The sequence below is a fragment of the Oncorhynchus mykiss genome, chromosome 20 (genome assembly GCF_013265735.2).
Source record: "Oncorhynchus mykiss isolate Arlee chromosome 20, USDA_OmykA_1.1, whole genome shotgun sequence".
Lineage (NCBI taxonomy): Eukaryota > Metazoa > Chordata > Actinopteri > Salmoniformes > Salmonidae > Oncorhynchus > Oncorhynchus mykiss.
Window position 1 is genome coordinate 44152831 of NC_048584.1, and position 22236 is coordinate 44175066.

Genomic DNA, 22236 nt, shown 5'->3' on the forward strand with positions numbered 1-22236 from the left:
CTCAGCTATTCGGTCGAGTCATGTCATTGTTATGAACGTTCTCAACGCGCCCTCAGCTATTCGGTCGCGTCATGCCATTGTTATGAACGTTCTCAACGCGCCCTCCGCTATATTCGGTCGCGTCATGCCATTGTTATGAACGTTCTCAACGCGCCCTCAGCTATTCGGTCGCGTCATGCCATTGTTATGAACGTTCTCAACGCGCCCTCCGCTATATTCGGTCGCGTCATGCCATTGTTATGAACGTTCTCAACGCGCCCTCAGCTATTCGGTCGCGTCATGTCATTGTTATGAACGTTCTCAACGCGCCCTCAGCTATTCGGTCGAGTCATGTCATTGTTATGAACGTTCTCAACGCGCCCTCAGCTATTCGGTCGCGTCATGTCATTGTTATGAACGTTCTCAACGCGCCCTCAGCTATTCGGTCGCGTCATGCCATTGTTATGAACCTTCTCAACACGCCCTCCGCTATTCGGTCGCGTCATGCCATTGTTATGAACGTTCTCAACACGCCCTCCTCTATTCGGTCGCGTCATGTCATTGTTATGAACGTTCTCAACACGCCCTCCTCTATTCGGTCGCGTCATGTCATTGTTATGAACGTTCTCAACACGCCCTCCTCTATTCGGTCGCGTCATGTCATTGTTATGAACGTTCTCAACACGCCCTCCGCTATATTCGGTCGCGTCATGCCATTGTTATGAACGTTCTCAACGCGCCCTCGGCTATTCGGTCGCGTCATGCCATTGTTATGAACGTTCTCAACGCGCCCTCCGCTATATTCGGTCGCGTCATGCCATTGTTATGAACGTTCTCAACGCGCCCTCAGCTATTCGGTCGCGTCATGCCATTGTTATGAACGTTCTCAACGCGCCCTCCGCTATATTCGGTCGCGTCATGCCATTGTTATGAACGTTCTCAACGCGCCCTCAGCTATTCGGTCGCGTCATGTCATTGTTATGAACGTTCTCAACGCGCCCTCAGCTATTCGGTCGAGTCATGTCATTGTTATGAACGTTCTCAACGCGCCCTCAGCTATTCGGTCGCGTCATGTCATTGTTATGAACGTTCTCAACGCGCCCTCAGCTATTCGGTCGCGTCATGCCATTGTTATGAACGTTCTCAACACGCCCTCCGCTATTCGGTCGCGTCATGCCATTGTTATGAACGTTCTCAACACGCCCTCAGCTATTCGGTCGCGTCATGCCATTGTTATGAACGTTCTCAACACGCCCTAAAGTCATGATACGCCCAGTCATTCTGAACGGGGCTAATGACTGTTTTGTCTAAATTACACAATAGTCGCCTGGAAATACAATGACATTGATAATATTTAGTAGGAAACAGCTTTGTAATCATTATCATGTCGTCAAATTTGCTTTAGACTAATGGCAATGTTGTCATTTGCTAGCAAAATTCGTAAAAAAAAATTGCTAGCAATGCTAACGTTAGCTATCTAAAATCATACTAATTATTTGTCTTCTTTAGAAATGTCATCGTGTTTCCAAACCACAGCAATGCACTACAGACCAAATCTACATCAGCGCCCAATGAGGATGCAACGGGTAGAAAGTTAATTAATGTGACGAAACATGCAACCCCATGTTAAACACAGTCATAATCTTAACGTTTAGTCCCGGGCAATGACGTTATATGTACTGCAGTCATATTCTCTTGAAAGCATTTCGGCTACAGCATGTTTGTCTGTCTGTAAAGAGTGCTGCTTGGTCAATTCCGACGTCTGCGTTGGCTGTGCAGTATTTACGGTGATACTGCCTCTGAAGAAGGCAGGCCATTCATACCTCTTTCACTTCGCGGAGCAACGCAGTGCTGTTGTGAAGGAAGTTGTCAAGGAAGTGAGTTTGTGTTTATACACGACCTCCCGCCCCCTCACCTACCGTCAGCCAATCATGTCAATGCGGAGCTATTGTCTATGGAGCCTTCCGCATTCTTACACAATTTGGGAGGAGCGATGCAGTACAGAGGCTCGGATCAAGCATAAGTTGGCTTTAAGGGTACACTACCGCTTTCTAAATGCCCACACAAACCCTTCTCTGGAGATAGTTTAGAACGGTCTCTGAATGGGCATTTACTAGTTTGTAAAGGAATGGCGCTGCTGAAGTGGGACTAAGGTCCATCACTAGACGACCAGAACAAATAATCTTGACCTGCTTGCCTGCTGCCTGCCTGTATGACAATTCAGCAACCAGACCTATCAGACCTAACCAGACCTAACCAACCTATCAGTATAGGCAGGTCAGCAACCAGACAGACAGTCAGAACCGTGCACTAGGTCTATCTATCAGTATAGGCAGGTCAGCAACCAGACAGACAGAACCGTGCACTAGGTCTATCTATCAGTATAGGCAGGTCAGCCACCAGACAGACAGAACCGTGCACTAGGTCTATCTATCAGTATAGGCAGGTCAGCAACCAGACAGACAGTCAGAACCGTGCACTAGGTCTATCTATCAGTATAGGCAGGTCAGCAACCAGACAGATAGTCAGAACCGTGCACTAGGTCTATCTATCAGTATAGGCACGTCAGCAACCAGACAGACAGTCAGAACCGTGCACTAGATCTATCTACCAGTATAGGCAGGTCAGCCACCAGACAGACAGAACCGTGCACTAGGTCTATCTATCAATATAGGCAGGTCAGCAACCAGACAGACAGTCAGAACCGTGCACTAGATCTATCTACCAGTATAGGCAGGTCAGCCACCAGACAGTCAGAACCGTGCACTAGATCTATCTATCAGTATAGGCAGGTCAGCCACCAGACAGACAGAACCGTGCACTAGGTCCATCTATCAGTATAGGCAGGTCAGCCACCAGACAGACAGAACTGTGCACTAGGTCTATCTATCAGTATAGGCAGGTCAGCCACCAGACAGACAGAACCGTGCACTAGGTCTATCTATCAGTATAGGCAGGTCAATCCACAAGAACGCTGCCCTTTTAGGTAGCTTTTTAAGGAAGTCACCATTTTTTAAATTGAGACCTACCCTAGGTTTCAGGAGACAGCTGTGTTCAGTGTTTTGCTATCCAGCTGAAGTTGCTATAAGAAAGAAAAAAACATTCTGTCTCTCTGTCTTCAGTTCTGGCAGTTTGGTGAGTGGGTGGACGTGGTGATTGATGACCGGCTGCCGACGAAGAATGGAGAGCTCATGTTCGTCCACTCGGCCGAGGGCAATGAGTTCTGGAGCGCCCTGCTGGAGAAGGCCTACTCCAAGTATGTCAACAAAGGCCCTTGGGTTGCGTCCCAATCGGCGCTCTGTTCTCTATGAAGTGCACTACCGTTAACCAGGGCCCATGTACAAGTAGTGTAAACACTCTGTCATATAGAGTCTATCCTTGTCTGAAATATGTTACTAGTTGATAATGCTGACCTGATACGTGAATGTGTATCTCTGTGTCTCTCCCGTCAGGCTGAATGGTTCCTACGAGGCTCTGTCTGGAGGCAGCACCACAGAAGGTTTTGAGGACTTCACCGGTGGTGTCTCTGAGATGTACGATCTCCGGAAGGCTCCACGGGACCTGTACAGGATCATCAGCAAAGCCCTGGACAGAGGCTCATTGCTGGGCTGCTCCATCGACGTGAGTCCCCCTTCCCTGGTCCTCCTGGTACTGCGGTCCTGGAAGACAGCCAGGGGACAGTTAGTTTGATGTTCCTACATTTTAAAAATATTGGCCATGTTTTGTTATAATCTCCACCCGGCACAGCCAGAAGAGGACTGGCCACCCCTCCATAGCCTGGTTCCTCTCTACCCGGCACAGCCAGAAGAGGACTGGCCACCCCTCATAGCCTGGTTCCTCTCTACCCGGCACAGCCAGAAGAGGACTGGCCACCCCTCATAGCCTGGTTCCTCTCTACCCGGCACAGCCAGAAGAGGACTGGCCACCCCTCATAGCCTGGTTCCTCTCTAGGTTTCTTCCTAGGTTTTGGCCTTTCTAGGGAGATTTTCCCTAGCCACCGTGCTTCTACACCTGCATTGCTTGCTGTTTGGGGTTTTAGGCTGGGTTTCTGTACAGCACTTTGAGACATCAGCTGATGTACGAAGGGCTATATAAATACATTTCATTTGAAACAACATCATTGTGAACTTGCATGACATAGTGTAACTGATCGGATTTAACATCTTAACCATTATAGAGGGGGAAATATCTCATTGCAAGAGCGTGGTTCCTAATCAGCTCCACCACAATAGCATAAAATAGTCAATTCATCCAAATAAGATAACAGTGATTCAGATGCATCATGGATCTTGTATTCTTCTAATGACATCTTGTGACTACAGATCACCAGTGCCTTTGACATGGAGTCAGTCACGTTCAAGAAGCTGGTGAAAGGACATGCTTACTCAGTCACCGGCCTGAAGCAGGTAGGTTTATACCTGGCCAGGAACCCTGGTTCTACCGGGGTCTTACCTGTCTCTACTGTGTAGTTAGTATGTAGACTGTCTCTACTGGTGAAAGGTCATGCTTACTCAGTCACCGGCCTGAAGCAGGTAGTACCTGACCAGGAACCCTGGTTCTACCGGGGTCTTACCTGTCTCTACTGTGTAGTTAGTATGTAGACTGTCTCTACTGGTGAAAGGACATGCTTACTCAGTCACCGGCCTGAAGCAGGTAGTACCTGACCAGGAACCCTGGTTCTACCGGGGTCTTACCTGTCTCTACTGTGTAGTTAGTATGTAGACTGTCTCTACTGGTGAAAGGACATGCTTACTCAGTCACCGGCCTGAAGCAGGTAGTACCTGACCAGGAACCCTGGTTCTACCGGGGTCTTACCTGTCTCTACTGTGTAGTTAGTATGTAGACTGTCTCTACTGGTGAAAGGACATGCTTACTCAGTCACCGGCCTGAAGCAGGTAGGTTTATACCTGACCAGGAACCCTGGTTCTACCGGGGTCTTACCTGTCTCTACTGTGTTGTCAGTAGGTAGACTGTGTCTCTACTGTGTTGTCAGTAGGTAGACTGTGTCTCTACTGTGTAGTTAGTAGGTAGACTGTGTCTCTAGTGTGTTGTCAGTATGTAGACTGTGTCTCTACTGTGTAGTTAGTAGGTAAACTGTATCTCTAGTGTGTTGTCAGTAGGTAGACTGTGTCTACTGTGTTGTCAGTATGTAGACTGTGTCTCTAATGTGTTAGCAGTAGGTAGACTGTGTCTCTACTGTGTTGTCAGTTGGTAGACTGTGTGTATTGTTGTTGTTAGTGTGTAGACTGTGTCTCTAGTGTGTTGTCAGTATGTAGACTGTGTCTCTAGTGTGTTGTCAGTATGTAGACTGTGTCTCTAGTGTGTTGTCAGTATGTAGACTGTGTCTCTAGTGTGTTGTCAGTATGTAGACTGTGTCTCTAGTGTGTTGTCAGTATGTAGACTGTGTCTCTACTGTGTTGTCAGTATGTAGACTGTCTCTAGTGTGTTGTCAGTATGTAGACTGTGTCTCTAGTGTGTTGTCAGTATGTAGACTGTGTCTCTGGTGTGTTGTCAGTATGTAGACTGTTTCTCTAGTGTAGACTGTGTGTATTGTTGTTGTATGTGTCTGTGAGTGTTAGTGATATCTGTCCACCCCTGTCCTGTTGCAGGTGGACTACCAGGGTCAGGTGGAGAGGCTGATCAGGGTGAGGAACCCCTGGGGACAGGTGGAGTGGACTGGGGCCTGGAGCGACAAGTGAGTCTCCACTACCTCTACCTCTAACCCTTACATGAACACTGCTATAACAGAACCACTACTTCCACATTCCCAAACATGAACCAACAGGTTAGTACAACCTACACAACTACGACTAACCCCAGATTATCACCACAAACCTGAAGCTTGCATAACACATAATGGCTGATCCATTCCCTTAGTGTCCATCTCAACCCTCTAGGTGGTCTCCGTTTCTTCCCTTAGTTCCCAGCTCAACCCTCTAGGTGGTCTCCGTTTCTTCCCTTAGTTTCCAGCTCAACCCTCTAGGTGGTCTCCGTTTCTTCCCTTAGTTTCCATCTCAACACTCTAGGTGGTCTCCGTTTCTTCCCTTAGTTTCCATCTCAACCCTCTAGGTGGTCTCCGTTTCTTCCCTTAGTTTCCAGCTCAACCCTCTAGGTGGTCTCCGTTTCTTCCCTTAGTTTCCATCTCAACCCTCTAGGTGGTCTCCGTTTCTTCCCTTAGTTTCCATCTCAACCCTCTAGGTGGTCTCCGTTTCTTCCCTTAGTTTCCAGCTCAACCCTCTAGGTGGTCTCCGTTTCTTCCCTTAGCTTCCAGCTCAACCCTCTAGGTGGTCTCCGTTTCTTCCCTTTGTTTCCATCTCAACCCTCTAGGTGGTCTCCTTTTACTCCCTTAGTTTCCAGCTCAACCCTCTAGGTAGTCTCCGTTTCTTCCCTTAGTTTCCATCTCAACCCTCTAGGTGGTCTCTGTTTCTTCCCTTAGTTTCCAGCTCAACCCTCTAGGTGGTCTCCGTTTCTTCCCTTAGTTTCCATCTCAACCCTCTAGGTGGTCTCCGTTTCTTCCCTTAGTTTCCAGCTCAACCCTCTAGGTAGTCTCCGTTTCTTCCCTTAGTTTCCATCTCAACCCTCTAGGTGGTCTCTGTTTCTTCCCTTAGTTTCCATCTCAACCCTCTAGGTGGTCTCTGTTACTTCCCTTAGTTTCCAGCTCAACCCTCTAGGTGGTCTCTGTTACTTCCCTTAGTTTCCATCTCAACCCTCTAGGTTTTCTCTGTTTCTTATAAGTGGTCTGTTCTCGTGTCCCTGTATGTGTCCAGTTCTCCTGAGTGGGATGAGTTGGATCCAACTGAGAGAGAGGACCTGCATCTACAGATGGAGGATGGAGAGTTCTGGTAGGACTGGGCTTACTGTAATTTCATCAGATAGTCATAGTGCTGAGTGGGTTTACTGTAATTCCATCATCTAGTCATAGTGCTGAGTGGGTTTACTGTAATTCCATCATCTAGTCATAGTGCTGAGTGGGTTTACTGTAATTCCATCAGCTAGTAATAGTGCTGAGTGGGTTTACTGTAATTCCATCAGCTAGTAATAGTGCTGAGTGGGTTTACAGTAATTCCATCAGCTAGTAATAGTGCTGAGTGGGTTTACTGTAATTCCATCAGCTAGTCATAGTGCTGAGTGGGCTTACTGTAATTCCATCAGCTAGTAATAGTGCTGAGTGACTCTCACAGTTCAAACCTGATATTTTAATCCAATGTTTCGGCCTCCATCGGGCTTCATCAGAAATAGGCAAACAGCTAATAACAATAATAATAATAATAATAATTTATTACATACACTACCGTTCAAAAGTTTGGGGTCATTTAGAAATATCCTTGTTTTTTAAAGAAAAGCAACAAAAACATATCATAAAATAACATCAAATTGATCAGAAATAAAGTGTAGACATTGTTAATGTGGTAAAGGACTATTGTAGCTGGAAACTGCAGATGTTTTAATGGAATATCTACATAGGAGTACAGAGGCCCATTATCAGCAACCATCACTCCTGTGTTCCAATGACACGTTGTTTTAGCTAATCCAAGTTTATCATTTTAAAAAGGCTAATTGATCATTAGAAAACAATTTTGCAATTATGTTAGCACAGCTGAAAACTGTTGTACTGATTAAAGGAGCAATAAAACAGTGTAGTTGTAGACTAGTTGAGTATCTGGAGCATCAGCATTTGTGGGTTCGATTACAGGCTCAAAGTGGCCAGAAACAAAGACATTTCTTCCGAAACGCATCAGTCTATTCTTGTTCTGAGAAATGAAGGCTATTCCATGAGAGAAATTGCCAAGTAACTGAGGATCTCATACAATGCTGTGTACTACTCCCTTCACAGAACAGTGCAAACTGGCTCTAACCAGAATAGAAAGAGGAGTGGGAGACCCTGGTGCACAACTGAGGAAGAGGAAGAGGGCTAAGTTTGAGAAACCGACACCTCACAAGTCCTCAATTGTCAGCTTCATTAAATAGTATCCGCAAATCACCAGTCTCAACGTCAACAGTGAAGAGGCGACTCCGAGATGCTGGCCTTCTAGTCAGAGTTGCAAAGAAAAAGCCATATCTCAGACTGGCCAATAAAAATAAAATATTGGACAGAGAAAGATTGGAAAAAAAGTGTTATGAATCTAAGTTTGAGGTGTTCGGATCACAAAGAAGAACATTCGTGAGACGCAGAAAAAATTAAACGATGCTGGAGGAGTGTGATGGGAGATTTGTACAGGGTAAAAGGGATCTTGAAGAAGGAAGGCTATCACTCCATTTTGCAACGCCATGCCATACCCTCTGGACGGCACTTAATTGGAGCCAATTTCCTCATACAACAGGACAATGACCCAAAGCACAACTCCAAACTATGCACTAACTATTTAGGGAAAAAGCAATCAGCTGGTATTCTGTCTTTAATGGAGTGGCCACCACAGTCATCTGCTAAATGACTAAAATAATAACAAATACATATAAATATAATCCTGGAAATCTCGATGTTATGACTATAAAAACTAATATTTTATGCTTCACTGAGTCGTGGCTGAACGATGACAATATCAACATGCAGCTGGCTGGTTATACGATGTACCGGCAGGACGGAACAGTGGCGTCTGGTAAGACGGTGCGGTGGACTATGTATTTTTTTAAATACCAGCTGGTGCACAATATGTAAGGAAGTCTCGAGCTGTTGCTCACCTGAGGTAGAGTTTCTCATGATAAGCTGTAGACCACACTATCTACCGAGAGAGTTCATCTGTATTTTTTGTTGCTGTGTACATACCACCACAGTCAGAGGCTGGCACTATAACACGAAACCCAAACCGGCTGCGCGCGTGCACCATCGTGCATACATTTATTTTGTCTCCCCACACCAAACGCGATCAGGACACGCAGGTTAAAATATCAAAACTCTGAACCAATGACATTCATTTGGGAACAGGTCGAAAAGCATTAAACATGTATGGCAATTTAGCTAGTTAGCTTGCACTTGCTAGCTAATTTGTCCTATTTAGCTAGCTTGCTGTTGCTAGCTAATTTGTCCTATTTAGCTAGCTTGCTGTTGCTAGCTAATTTGTCCTATTTAGTTAGCTTGCTGTTGCTAGCTAATTTGTCCTATTTAGCTAGCTTGCTGTTGCTAGCTAATTTGTCATGGGATATAAACATTGAGTTGTTATTTTACCTGAAATGCACAAGGTCCTCTACTCCAACAATTAACCCACACATACAACGGCCAACCGAATCCTTTCTAGTCATCTCTCCTCCTTCCAGGATTTTTCATCTTTGAACTTATATGGTGATTGGCATCTACACTTTCATAGTATTACCACGACAACCGGCAAAACATTTGTCTTTCAATCACCCACGTGGTTATAACCAATGAGGGGATGGCACGTGGGTACCTGCTTCTATAAACCAATGAGGAGATGGGAGAGGCATGACTTGCAGCGCGATCTGCGTCAGAAATAGAAATTACTTATATTTTAGCCCTTGGCAACGCAGACGCTCGTTGGCGCACGCGAGCAGTGTGGGTGCAATAATTGAATACATGGATTCCTACATTTACTTTGCGATGCTCGCGCACGCGACATGTCCGGTCTGGTCAGCATGTAAGACAGTATTGAATGAGCTGTATTCTGCCATAAGCAAACAAGAAAACGCTCACCCAGAGGCGGCGTTCCTAGTGGCCGGGGACTTTAATGCAGGGAAACTTGAATCAGTTTTACCAAATTTATGTCAGCATGTGCAACCAAAGGGAAAAAAATGCTGGACCACCTTTACACCACACACAGACCACCATAGTGCATGTGCCCAAGAATACTAAGGTAACCTGCCTAAATGACAACCTACCCGTGACACTCACGCCTGTAGCCATGAAGTGCTGTGAAAGGCTGGTCTAAAGGAACACCTATGTGAGAATGCTAATCATTGACTACAGCTCAGCGTTCAACACCATAGTGGCGGCAGGTAGCCTAGTGGTTAGAGCGTTGGATTTGTAACCGAAAGGTTGCCAGATCGAATCCCTGAGCTGACAAGGTAAAAATATGTCATCCTGCCCCCCTGAACAAGCAGTTAAATCCACTGTTCCTAGACCAGTTAACCCACTGTTCCTAGACCAGTTAACCCACTGTTCCTAGACCAGTTAACCCACTGTTCCTCGGCCGTCATTGAAAATAAGAATTTCTTCTTAACTGACTTGCCTCGTTAAATATACCCTGGGACTAAACACCTCCCTCTGCAACTGGATCCTGGACTTGCTGACAGGCCGCCCGCAGGTGGTAAGGGTAGGTAATAACACATCTGCCACGCTGATCCTCAACACGGGGGCCCCTCGGGTTCGTGCTCGGCCCCCTCCTGTACTTCCTGTTCACTCATGACTGCACGGCCAGGCACGACTCCAACACCATCATTAAATTTGGCGATGACCTATAGGAGGTCAGGAGGTCAGCGACCTGGCCGTGTGGTGCCAGAATAAACGTAACCAAGGGGTTCGTGCTCGGTCTTGGTTACGTTTATTCTGTGGACTACAGGAAAAGGGGGACCGAGCACGCGCCATTCTCATCGACAGGGCTGTAGTGGAGCAGGTTGAGAGCTTCAAGTTCCTTGGTGTCCACATTACCAACAAACTAACATGGTCCAAACACACCAAGACAGTCGTGAAGAGGGCACGACAAAACCTATTCCCCCTCAGGAGACTGAAAAGATTTGGCATGGGTCCTCAGAATCTCAAAAGGTTCTACAGCTGCACCATCGAGAGCATCCTGGTTGTATCACTGCCTGGTATGGCAACTACTCGACCTCCGACCGCAAGGCACTACAGAGGGTAGTGTGAACAGCCCAGTACATCACTGGGGCCAAGCTTCCTGTCATCCAGGTGGTGTCAGATGAGGGCCCTAAAAATTGTCAAAGACTCCAGCCACCCTAGTCATAGACTGTTCTCTCTGCTACCGCACGGCAAGCGGTACCGGGGGGCGCCAAGTCTAGGTCAAAGAGGCTTCTAAACAGCTTCTAACCTGAAGCCATACAACTCCTGAACATCTAATCAAATGGCTACCCAGACTATTGGCATTGCCCCCCCCCCCCCTCTCTCTCTTTTCGCCACTGCTACTCTCTGTTGTTATAGCCACTTTAATAACTCTACCTACATGTACATATTACCTCAACTAACCGGTGCCCCCGCACATTGACTCCGGTACCCCCCTGTATATAGTCTCACTATTGCTATTTCACTGCTGCTCTTTAATTACTTGTTACTTTTATTTCTTATTCTTATCCGTATTTTTTTTAAACTGCATTGTTGGTTAGGGGGCTCGTAAGTAAGCATTTCACTGTAAGGTCTGCAACTGTTGTATTCTGCATTTTACTGTAAGTTCCTCCTTGGCGTTCACATCAACATCAAACGTTGTATTCGGCTACATGTGACTAATAACATTAGATCTGGTGTTAGGATTATGTTGTGACTAATAACATTAGATCTGGTGTTAGGATTATGTTGTGACTAATAACATTAGATCTGGTGTTAGGATTATGTTGTGACTAATAACATTAGATCTGGTGTTAGGATTATGTTGTGACTAATAACATTAGATCTGGTGTTAGGATTATGTTGTGACTAATAACATTAGATCTGGTGTTAGGATTATGTTGTGACTAATAACGTTAGATCTGGTGTTAGGATTATGTTGTGACTAATAACATTAGATCTGGTGTTAGGATTATGTTGTGACTAATAACGTTAGATCTGGTGTTAGGATTTTGTTGTGACTATGTTATATTCCCTGTAGGATGACGTTCCAGGAGTTCCTGAGGCAGTTTTCCCGTCTGGAGATATGCAACCTGACGGCGGACGCTCTGAGTGAGGACGGCCTCAGCCACTGGAACACCATCAAGTTCCACGGCATGTGGAGACGGGGGAGTACCGCCGGGGGCTGCCGCAACCACCCCAGTGAGTCACACACAGTTGACTAGTACATATGTTTACATACCAGAACACATCGAACATACCAGAACACATAGAACATACCAGAACACATAGAACATACCAGAACACATAGAACATAACAGAACACATAGAACATACCAGAACACGTAGAACATACCAGAACATGTAGAACACATAGAACATACCAGAACACACAGAACATACCAGAACACATAGAACATACCAGAACACATAGAACATACCAGAACACATAGAACATACCAGATCACGTAGAACATACCAGAATACGTAGAACACATAGAACATACCAGAACAGGTAGAACATATCAGAACACGTAGAACATACCAGAACACATAGAACATACCAGAACACATAGAACATACCAGATCATGTAGAACATACCAGAACACATAGAACATACCAGAACACGTAGAACATACCAGAACATGTAGAACACATAGAACATACCAGAACACACAGAACATACCAGAACACATAGAACATACCAGAACACATAGAACATACCAGAACACATAGAACATACCAGATCACGTAGAACATACCAGAATACGTAGAACACATAGAACATACCAGAACAGGTAGAACATATCAGAACACGTAGAACATACCAGAACACATAGAACATACCAGAACACATAGAACATACCAGATCATGTAGAACATACCAGAACACATAGAACATACCATAACAGGTAGAACATACCAGAACACATAGAACACATAGAACATACCAGAACACGTAGAACATACCAGAACACATAGACCACATAGAACATACCAGAACAGGTAGAACATACCAGAACACATAGAACACATAGAACATACCAGAACAGGTAGAACACGTAGAACATACCAGAACACGTAGAACATACCAGAACACATAGAACATACCAGAACACATAGAACACATAGAACATACCAGAACACATAGAACACATAGAACATACCAGAACATATAGAACACATAGAACATACCAGAACACATAGAACATACCAGAAGACGTAGAACATAACAGAACATGTAGAGCATACCAGAACACATAGAACATACCAGATCACGTAGAACATACCAGAACACATAGAACATACCAGAACAGGTAGAACATATCAGAACACATAGAACATACCAGAACAGGTAGAACATACCAGAACATGTAGAACATACCAGAACACGTAGAACATACCAGAACACGTAGAACATACCAGAACACGTAGAACACATAGAACATACCAGAACACGTAGAACATACCAGAACACGTAGAACATACCAGAACACATAGAGCATACCAGAACACGTAGAACATACCAGAACACGTAGAACATACCAGAACACGTAGAACATACCAGAACACGTAGAACATACCAAAACACATATAACATACCAGAACACAAGGCATATTTACAGGAGATTTACAGTAGAAGATAGGGAAAGGGGGGATACCTAGTCAGTAGTACAACTGAATGCATTCAACTGAAATGTGTCTTCCACATTTAACCCAAGCCCTCTGAATCAGAGAATACCGGGGTAGCTGGGGATGGCAGGAAGGAACCACCCCAGTGAGTCAGAATCAGATCACATACCAGAACACAGAATATATCTGTCCAGATTTCTCTATTGAGGCCTAAGTCAAATGTAAGTGATTTGCTTATTGTTACAAAAGTACAGACTCCGAGCATCTAAATGTTATATATACCACTGTGGTTGGAGGAAACATGGGGAAGTCATGCTGCTTTAAAAGTTGATACATTAATCATCCCATTTAGGAGACAAGTTGAAGGAAATGCCCTTTTAAAAGATGTTGTGGATGTTTTCACACCTCATAGAGAGCTCTTTGTTTAATTAAACCCATTCAGCATCGTTCACACCCTCTTAAGCCTTAGCCCCACCCATCTCTTAAGCCTTAGGCCCACCCACACATCTAATCGCATGTGAGTCAGCATGGCATTGTCCTCCAGAAACTAGTCTCTCTGCTTTTAAACCCAGCTAAATTCAGGGCCAGAAACTAGTCTCTCCTACTTTTAAACCCAGCTAAATTCAGGGCCAGAAAGTAGTCTCTCCTACTTTTAAAACCAGCTAAATTCAGGGCCAGAAACTAGTCTCTCCTACTTTTAAACCCAGCTAAATACAGGGCCAGAAACTTGTCTCTCCTACTTTTAAACCCAGCTAAATACAGGGCCAGAAACTTGTCTCTCCTACTTTTAAACCCAGCTAAATTCAGGGCCAGAAACTAGTCTCTCCTACTTTTAAACCCAGCTAAATTCAGGGCCAGAATCTAGTCTCTCCTACTTTTAAACCCAGCTAAATTCAGGGCCAGAAACTAGTCTCTGCTTTTAAACCCAGCTAAATTCAGGGCCAGAAACTAGTCTCTGCTTTTAAACCCAGCTAAATTCAGGGTCAGAATCTAGTCTCTGCTTTTAAACCCAGCTAAATTCAGGGTCAGAATCTAGTCTCTGCTTTTAAACCCAGCTAAATTCAGGGCCAGAAACTAGTCTCTGCTTTTAAACCCAGCTAAATTCAGGGTCAGAATCTAGTCTCTGCTTTTAAACCCAGCTAAATTCAGGGTCAGAATCTAGTCTCTGCTTTTAAACCCAGCTAAATTCAGGGCCAGAAACTAGTCTCTGCTTTTACACCCAGCTAAATTCAGGGCAGCGATATTTTTAAGAGCTGTAGCAACACTTTGACAGTTGTCCATAGCTTTCCAAAAATCCACTGTAGCAAAGATCATCTACCTATTGACCAGGGAAAAGCCCATTCTGTTATAGACAGAAACCTGTGACATGACAGACCAATCAGGACTCACCACCCCATTATCTCAGCAAATCATGACTAGCCGGAAAGCATCCTGTCTTTCTCCCTGTATATCTCAGTGCTTTCTCCTTGGCTAAACTAGATTAATCAGTTAACATGTCTATTCATATAACAGATCCCAGACCAGTTAAGGCACATGAAAGTTCACATGTTCAAGAAAGCATTTCGGCAATAAACAAAAAACGCATATTTTTTCTTTTCAAATGGCCCTACTGTGAAGTAGAGTCCAAAGCCTCGGATCCTGTACCTAGTCACATTTACAGTCAACATAACACCATCCCAGACCATGAAGAACAGTTCAGATATGCTGTTTAATAAATACTTTTCTTTCTTTTTATTTATTTTATTTTACCTGTATTTAACCAGGTAGGCCAGATCACCTTTATTTAACCAGGTAGACCAGATCACCTTTATTTAACCAGGTAGACCAGATCACCTTTATTTAACCAGGTAGACCAGATCACCTTTATTTAACCAGGTAGACCAGATCACCTTTATTTAACCAGGTAGACCAGATCACCTTTATTTAACCAGGTAGACCAGATCACCTTTATTTAACCAGGTAGACCAGATCACCTTTATTTAACCAGGTAGACCAGATCACCTTTATTTAACCAGGTAGACCAGATCACCTTTATTTAACCAGGTAGACCAGATCACCTTTATTTAACCAGGTAGATCAGATCACCTTTATTTAACCAGGTAGATCAGATCACCTTTATTTAACCAGGTAGACCAGATCACCTTTATTTAACCAGGTAGACCAGATCACCTTTATTTAACCAGGTAGGCCAGATCACCTTTATTTAACCAGGTAGACCAGATCACCTTTATTTAACCAGGTAGACCAGATCACCTTTATTTAACCAGGTAGACCAGATCACCTTTATTTAACCAGGTAGACCAGATCACCTTTATTTAACCAGGTAGACCAGATCACCTTTATTTAACCAGGTAGACCAGATCACCTTTATTTAACCAGGTAGACCAGATCACCTTTATTTAACCAGGTAGACCAGATCACCTTTATTTAACCAGGTAGACCAGATCACCTTTATTTAACCAGGTAGACCAGATCACCTTTATTTAACCAGGTAGATCAGATCACCTTTATTTAACCAGGTAGATCAGATCACCTTTATTTAACCAGGTAGACCAGATCACCTTTATTTAACCAGGTAGACCAGATCACCTTTATTTAACCAGGTAGGCCAGATCACCTTTATTTAACCAGGTAGACCAGATCACCTTTATTTAACCAGGTAGACCAGATCACCTTTATTTAACCAGGTAGATCAGATCACCTTTATTTAACCAGGTAGACCAGATCACCTTTATTTAACCAGGTAGACCAGATCACCTTTATTTAACCAGGTAGACCAGATCACCTTTATTTAACCAGGTAGACCAGATCACCTTTATTTAACCAGGTAGATCAGATCACCTTTATTTAACCAGGTAGACCAGATCACCTTTATTTAACCAGGTAGACCAGATCACCTTTATTTAACCAGGTAGATCAGATCACCTTTATTTAACCAGGTAGATCAGATCACCTTTATTTAACCAGGTAGATAAGATCACCTTTATTTAACCAGGTAGGCCAGATCACCTTTATTTAACCAGGTAGATCAGATCACCTTTATTTAACCAGGTAGATCAGATCACCTTTATTTAACCAGGTAGATCAGATCACCTTTATTTAACCAGGTAGACCAGATCACCTTTATTTAACCAGGTAGGCCAGATCACCTTTATTTAACCAGGTAGACCAGATCACCTTTATTTAACCAGGTAGACCAGATCACCTTTATTTAACCAGGTAGATCAGATCACCTTTATTTAACCAGGTAGACCAGATCACCTTTATTTAACCAGGTAGGCCAGATCACCTTTATTTAACCAGGTAGACCAGATCACCTTTATTTAACCAGGTAGATCAGATCACCTTTATTTAACCAGGTAGACCAGATCACCTTTATTTAACCAGGTAGACCAGATCACCTTTATTTAACCAGGTAGATCAGATCACCTTTATTTAACCAGGTAGATCAGATCACCTTTATTTAACCAGGTAGGCCAGATCACCTTTATTTAACCAGGTAGATCAGATCACCTTTATTTAACCAGGTAGATCAGATCACCTTTATTTAACCAGGTAGGCCAGATCACCTTTATTTAACCAGGTAGATCAGATCACCTTTATTTAACCAGGTAGGCCAGATCACCTTTATTTAACCAGGTAGACCAGATCACCTTTATTTAACCAGGTAGACCAGATCACCTTTATTTAACCAGGTAGACCAGATCACCTTTATTTAACCAGGTAGACCAGATCACCTTTATTTAACCAGGTAGACCAGATCACCTTTATTTAACCAGGTAGACCAGATCACCTTTATTTAACCAGGTAGATCAGATCACCTTTATTTAACCAGGTAGACCAGATCACCTTTATTTAACCAGGTAGATCAGATCACCTTTATTTAACCAGGTAGACCAGATCACCTTTATTTAACCAGGTAGACCAGATCACCTTTATTTAACCAGGTAGATCAGATCACCTTTATTTAACCAGGTAGACCAGATCACCTTTATTTAACCAGGTAGACCAGATCACCTTTATTTAACCAGGTAGATCAGATCACCTTTATTTAACCAGGTAGATCAGATCACCTTTATTTAACCAGGTAGGCCAGATCACCTTTATTTAACCAGGTAGATCAGATCACCTTTATTTAACCAGGTAGATCAGATCACCTTTATTTAACCAGGTAGGCCAGATCACCTTTATTTAACCAGGTAGATCAGATCACCTTTATTTAACCAGGTAGGCCAGATCACCTTTATTTAACCAGGTAGACCAGATCACCTTTATTTAACCAGGTAGACCAGATCACCTTTATTTAACCAGGTAGACCAGATCACCTTTATTTAACCAGGTAGACCAGATCACCTTTATTTAACCAGGTAGACCAGATCACCTTTATTTAACCAGGTAGACCAGATCACCTTTATTTAACCAGGTAGACCAGATCACCTTTATTTAACCAGGTAGACCAGATCACCTTTATTTAACCAGGTAGACCAGATCACCTTTATTTAACCAGGTAGGCCAGATCACCTTTATTTAACCAGGTAGACCAGATCACCTTTATTTAACCAGGTAGGCCAGATCACCTTTATTTAACCAGGTAGACCAGATCACCTTTATTTAACCAGGTAGACCAGATCACCTTTATTTAACCAGGTAGGCCAGATCACCTTTATTTAACCAGGTAGACCAGATCACCTTTATTTAACCAGGTAGGCCAGATCACCTTTATTTAACCAGGTAGACCAGATCACCTTTATTTAACCAGGTAGACCAGATCACCTTTATTTAACCAGGTAGACCAGATCACCTTTATTTAACCAGGTAGACCAGTTCACCTTTATTTAACCAGGTAGGCCAGATCACCTTTATTTAACCAGGTAGACCAGATCACCTTTATTTAACCAGGTAGACCAGATCACCTTTATTTAACCAGGTAGACCAGATCACCTTTATTTAACCAGGTAGACCAGATCACCTTTATTTAACCAGGTAGACCAGATCACCTTTATTTAACCAGGTAGACCAGATCACCTTTATTTAACCAGGTAGGCCAGATCACCTTTATTTAACCAGGTAGACCAGATCACCTTTATTTAACCAGGTAGACCAGATCACCTTTATTTAACCAGGTAGACCAGATCACCTTTATTTAACCAGGTAGACCAGATCACCTTTATTTAACCAGGTAGGCCAGATCACCTTTATTTAACCAGGTAGACCAGATCACCTTTATTTAACCAGGTAGACCAGATCACCTTTATTTAACCAGGTAGACCAGATCACCTTTATCTAACCAGGTAGACCAGATCACCTTTATTTAACCAGGTAGACCAGATCACCTTTATTTAACCAGGTAGGCCAGATCACCTTTATTTAACCAGGTAGACCAGATCACCTTTATTTAACCAGGTAGGCCAGATCACCTTTATTTAACCAGGTAGACCAGATCACCTTTATTTAACCAGGTAGACCAGATCACCTTTATTTAACCAGGTAGGCCAGATCACCTTTATTTAACCAGGTAGACCAGATCACCTTTATTTAACCAGGTAGACCAGATCACCTTTATTTAACCAGGTAGACCAGTTGAGAACAAGTTCTCATTTACAACTGCGACCTGGCCAAGATAAAGCAAGGCAGTGCGACACAAACAACAACACAGAGTTACACATGGAATAAACAAACGTACAGTCAATAATACATTAGAAAAAGTCTATATACAGTGTGTTCAAATGAGGTAGGATAAGAGAGGTAAGGCAATAAATAGGCCATAGTAGCAAAATAATTACAATTTAGCAATTAAACACTGGAGTGATTAGATGTGCAGAAGATGAATGTGCAAGTAGAGATACTGGGGTGCAAAGGAGCAAAAAATAAATAACAATATGGGGATGAGGTAGTTGGGTGGGCTATTTACAGATGGGCTGTGTAAAGTCTTACTAAAGACTTCTAGATGGCTAATAAAACAGAACTGGACCACAGCAGCATCAACCCCCCAGTATAACTCTGTCTTATCTCTGTGTTACTCCAGACATGTTCAGCATCAACCCCCCCAGTATAACTCTGTCTTATCTCTGGGTTCCTCCAGACACGTTTCAGATCAACCCCAGTATAACTCTGTCTTATCTGTGTTCCTCTAGACACGTTCTGGATCAACCCCCCAGTATAACTCTGTCTTATCTCTGTGTTCCTCCAGACACGTTCTGGATCAACCCCCAGTATAAGATCACTCTGCTAGAGGAGGACGACGACCCTGAGGATGACGAGGTGGCCTGTAGCTTCCTGGTGGCTCTGATGCAGAAGGATAGGAGGAGGTACCGGGGACAGGGACAGGACATGCACACCATCGGGTTCGCCATCTACGAGGTGAGAGACAAGCAGGCCATCATTATAAATGATAAGATCTTAACGGACTTGTCTGGTTAAATAATGGTTAAAAAACCTGTTCACAGACATTCATTTTTTTTTATGTTTCCAAAGCTTCATGATTTTTCTCTTTTCGTTTTTGCAGATTCCAGAAGAGGTATGGAAGCTATATATTTCATGAATTTGCTTCATGCAGTTTCTGGCGCACTTGTACGAATGATCACTTCCTAGGATATGGCTTAATTATTAGTTCATTTGAATGATACACACTTAAATCACATCTAGTTGAGCTTCAAACCCACGTCTATCTGTCTCTGTTTCCTACCGTGATCCTCTGCAGTACAGGGGCTGTCAGAACGTGCACCTAAAGAAAGACTTCTTCCTGACCCACTCATCCTGCGCTCGCTCGGAGACCTTCATCAACCTGAGAGAGGTCAGCAACCGTCTCCGTCTGCCTCCAGGAGAATACCTCATCGTCCCCTCCACTTTCGAGTCTGGGCAGGAGGCCGACTTTGTCCTCCGAGTCTTCACTGAGAAACAGTCCGAGACAGAGTGAGTGTGTGTTGTGGGGGTCTGTGGTCTGTGTGTGTTGATTTTCATTGTGTCTGTTTTCTCATTCCAGAGAGCTTGATGACATCATATCTGCAGACCTGGAAGATGAGGTGGGTTTTCTCAACACCTGCAGTCACTCACTTTCATTTATACAGGTGTATAAAATCGAATACACAGCCATGTAATCTCCATAGACAAACATTGTCAGTAGAATGGCCTTACTGAAGAGCTCAGGGACTTTCACTGTGGCACCATTATAAGATGCCACCTTTCCAACAAGTCAGTTTGTCAAATTTTTGTGCTGATAGAGCTGCCCCGGTCAACTGTAAGTGCTGTTATTGTGGAAACGTCTAGGAGAAACAACGGCTCAGCTGCGAAGTGGTAGTCCACACAAGCTCACAGAATGGACCGCCAAGTGCTGAAGGGCATAAAAATGATTTGTCCTCGGTTGCAATTCTCACTACTGAGTTCCAAACTGCCTCTGGAAGCAACGTCAGCAACAATAACTGTTCATCAGGAGCTTCATGAAATGGGTTTCCATGGCCGAGCAGCCACACACAAGCCTAAGATCACCATGCGCAATGCCAAGCGTCGGCTGGAGTGGTGTAACGCTCGCCGCCATTGGACTCTGGAGCAGTGGAAACGTGTTCTCTGGAGTGATGAATCACACTTCACCATCTGGCAGTCCGACGGACGTATCTGGGTTTGGCGGATGCCAGGAGGACGCTACCTGCCCCAATGCATAGTGCCAACTGTAAAGTTTGGTGGAGGAGGAATAATGGTCTGGGACTGTTTTTCATGGTTCGGGCTAGGCCCCTTAGTTCAAGTGAAGGGAAATCTTAACGGTACAGCATACAATGACATTCTAGATGATTCTGTGCTTCCAAGTTTGTGGCAATATTTTGGTGTAGGCCCTTTTCCTGTTTTAGCATGACGATGTCCCCAAACACAAAACAATGTCAAAAACAGGCTTTTCAAATACAATCTCTTTTTGGGCTTAGTTGTGGTCAATTAGCATCTCCGACAAGAGGCTGAATCTGGTCGATGATCCCTGATGTAGACTTCATTATCATGTTATTGAATAGTTGAGGGGAGGCAGGTAGCCTAGTGGTTAGAGCATTGGACTAGTAACCAGCAGGTAGCCTAGTGGTTAGAGTGTTGGGCTAGTAACCAGCAGGTAGACTAGTGGTTAGAGCGTTGGATTAGTAACCAGCAGGTAGCCTAGTGGTTAGAGTGTTGGACTAGTAACCAGCAGGTAGACTAGTGGTTAGAGCGTTGGACTAGTAACCAGCAGGTAGACTAGTGGTTAGAGCGTTGGACTAGTAACCAGCAGGTAGACTAGTGGTTAGAGCGTTGGACTAGTAACCAGCAGGTAGACTAGTGGTTAGAGCGTTGGACTAGTAACCAGCAGGTAGCCTAGTGGTTAGAGCGTTGGACTAGTAACCGAAAGGTTGTAAGATCGAATCACCGAGCTGACAAGGTCAAAATCTGTTGTTCTGCCCCTGAACAGGGAACCCCACTGTTCCCTGGTAGACCGTCATTATAAATAAGAATTTGTTCTTAACTGACTTACCTAGTTAAATAAAAGGTAAAATAAAATGTTTAAAAAAAATCCCTGATGTAGAGACTTCATGATCATGTTATTGTCATTTTTACATTGTACACTTGTGATGAAATGGTTTAAATGACATCATCACATCTGTTCCCTTACAGGACCACATCAGTGAAGATGACGTCGACGAAGCTTTCAGATCCATGTTTGCTCAGCTTGCAGGAGAGGTAGGTTTCCCTTATCGATCTGTTCGCTAAGTTAGAGATGGCCATCAGCTATGCTAGATGTAGTTTAGCTAACAAATATGCTTACATCTCTTAAGATCTATGTCTGAACCAGGGTTTTCTCACTGTCCCTTCTGTGACTATAGGACATGGAGATATCTGTCCGTGAGCTCAGGACCATCCTGAACCGGGTGGTGACTAGACGTGAGTA

General features: G+C 43.8%; 1 protein-coding gene across 3 annotated transcripts in view; it reads left to right on the forward strand.

The window, feature by feature from the left end:
- The window catches only part of LOC110499567 (calpain-1 catalytic subunit), a 46801-nt gene that overhangs the window by 17822 nt on the left and 6743 nt on the right, over positions 1-22236 (forward strand). For all 3 annotated transcript variants that reach the window (XM_036956415.1, XM_036956416.1, XM_036956417.1), the window contains 12 exons: positions 3102-3235; positions 3432-3600; positions 4302-4385; positions 5589-5674; positions 6747-6821; positions 11745-11905; positions 19528-19697; positions 19843-19854; positions 20038-20249; positions 20320-20359; positions 21963-22028; positions 22172-22229. In XM_036956415.1, the coding sequence (XP_036812310.1) occupies positions 3102-3235; positions 3432-3600; positions 4302-4385; positions 5589-5674; positions 6747-6821; positions 11745-11905; positions 19528-19697; positions 19843-19854; positions 20038-20249; positions 20320-20359; positions 21963-22028; positions 22172-22229 (1267 nt within the window). The remainder of the gene's footprint in view (positions 1-3101; positions 3236-3431; positions 3601-4301; positions 4386-5588; positions 5675-6746; positions 6822-11744; positions 11906-19527; positions 19698-19842; positions 19855-20037; positions 20250-20319; positions 20360-21962; positions 22029-22171; positions 22230-22236) is intronic.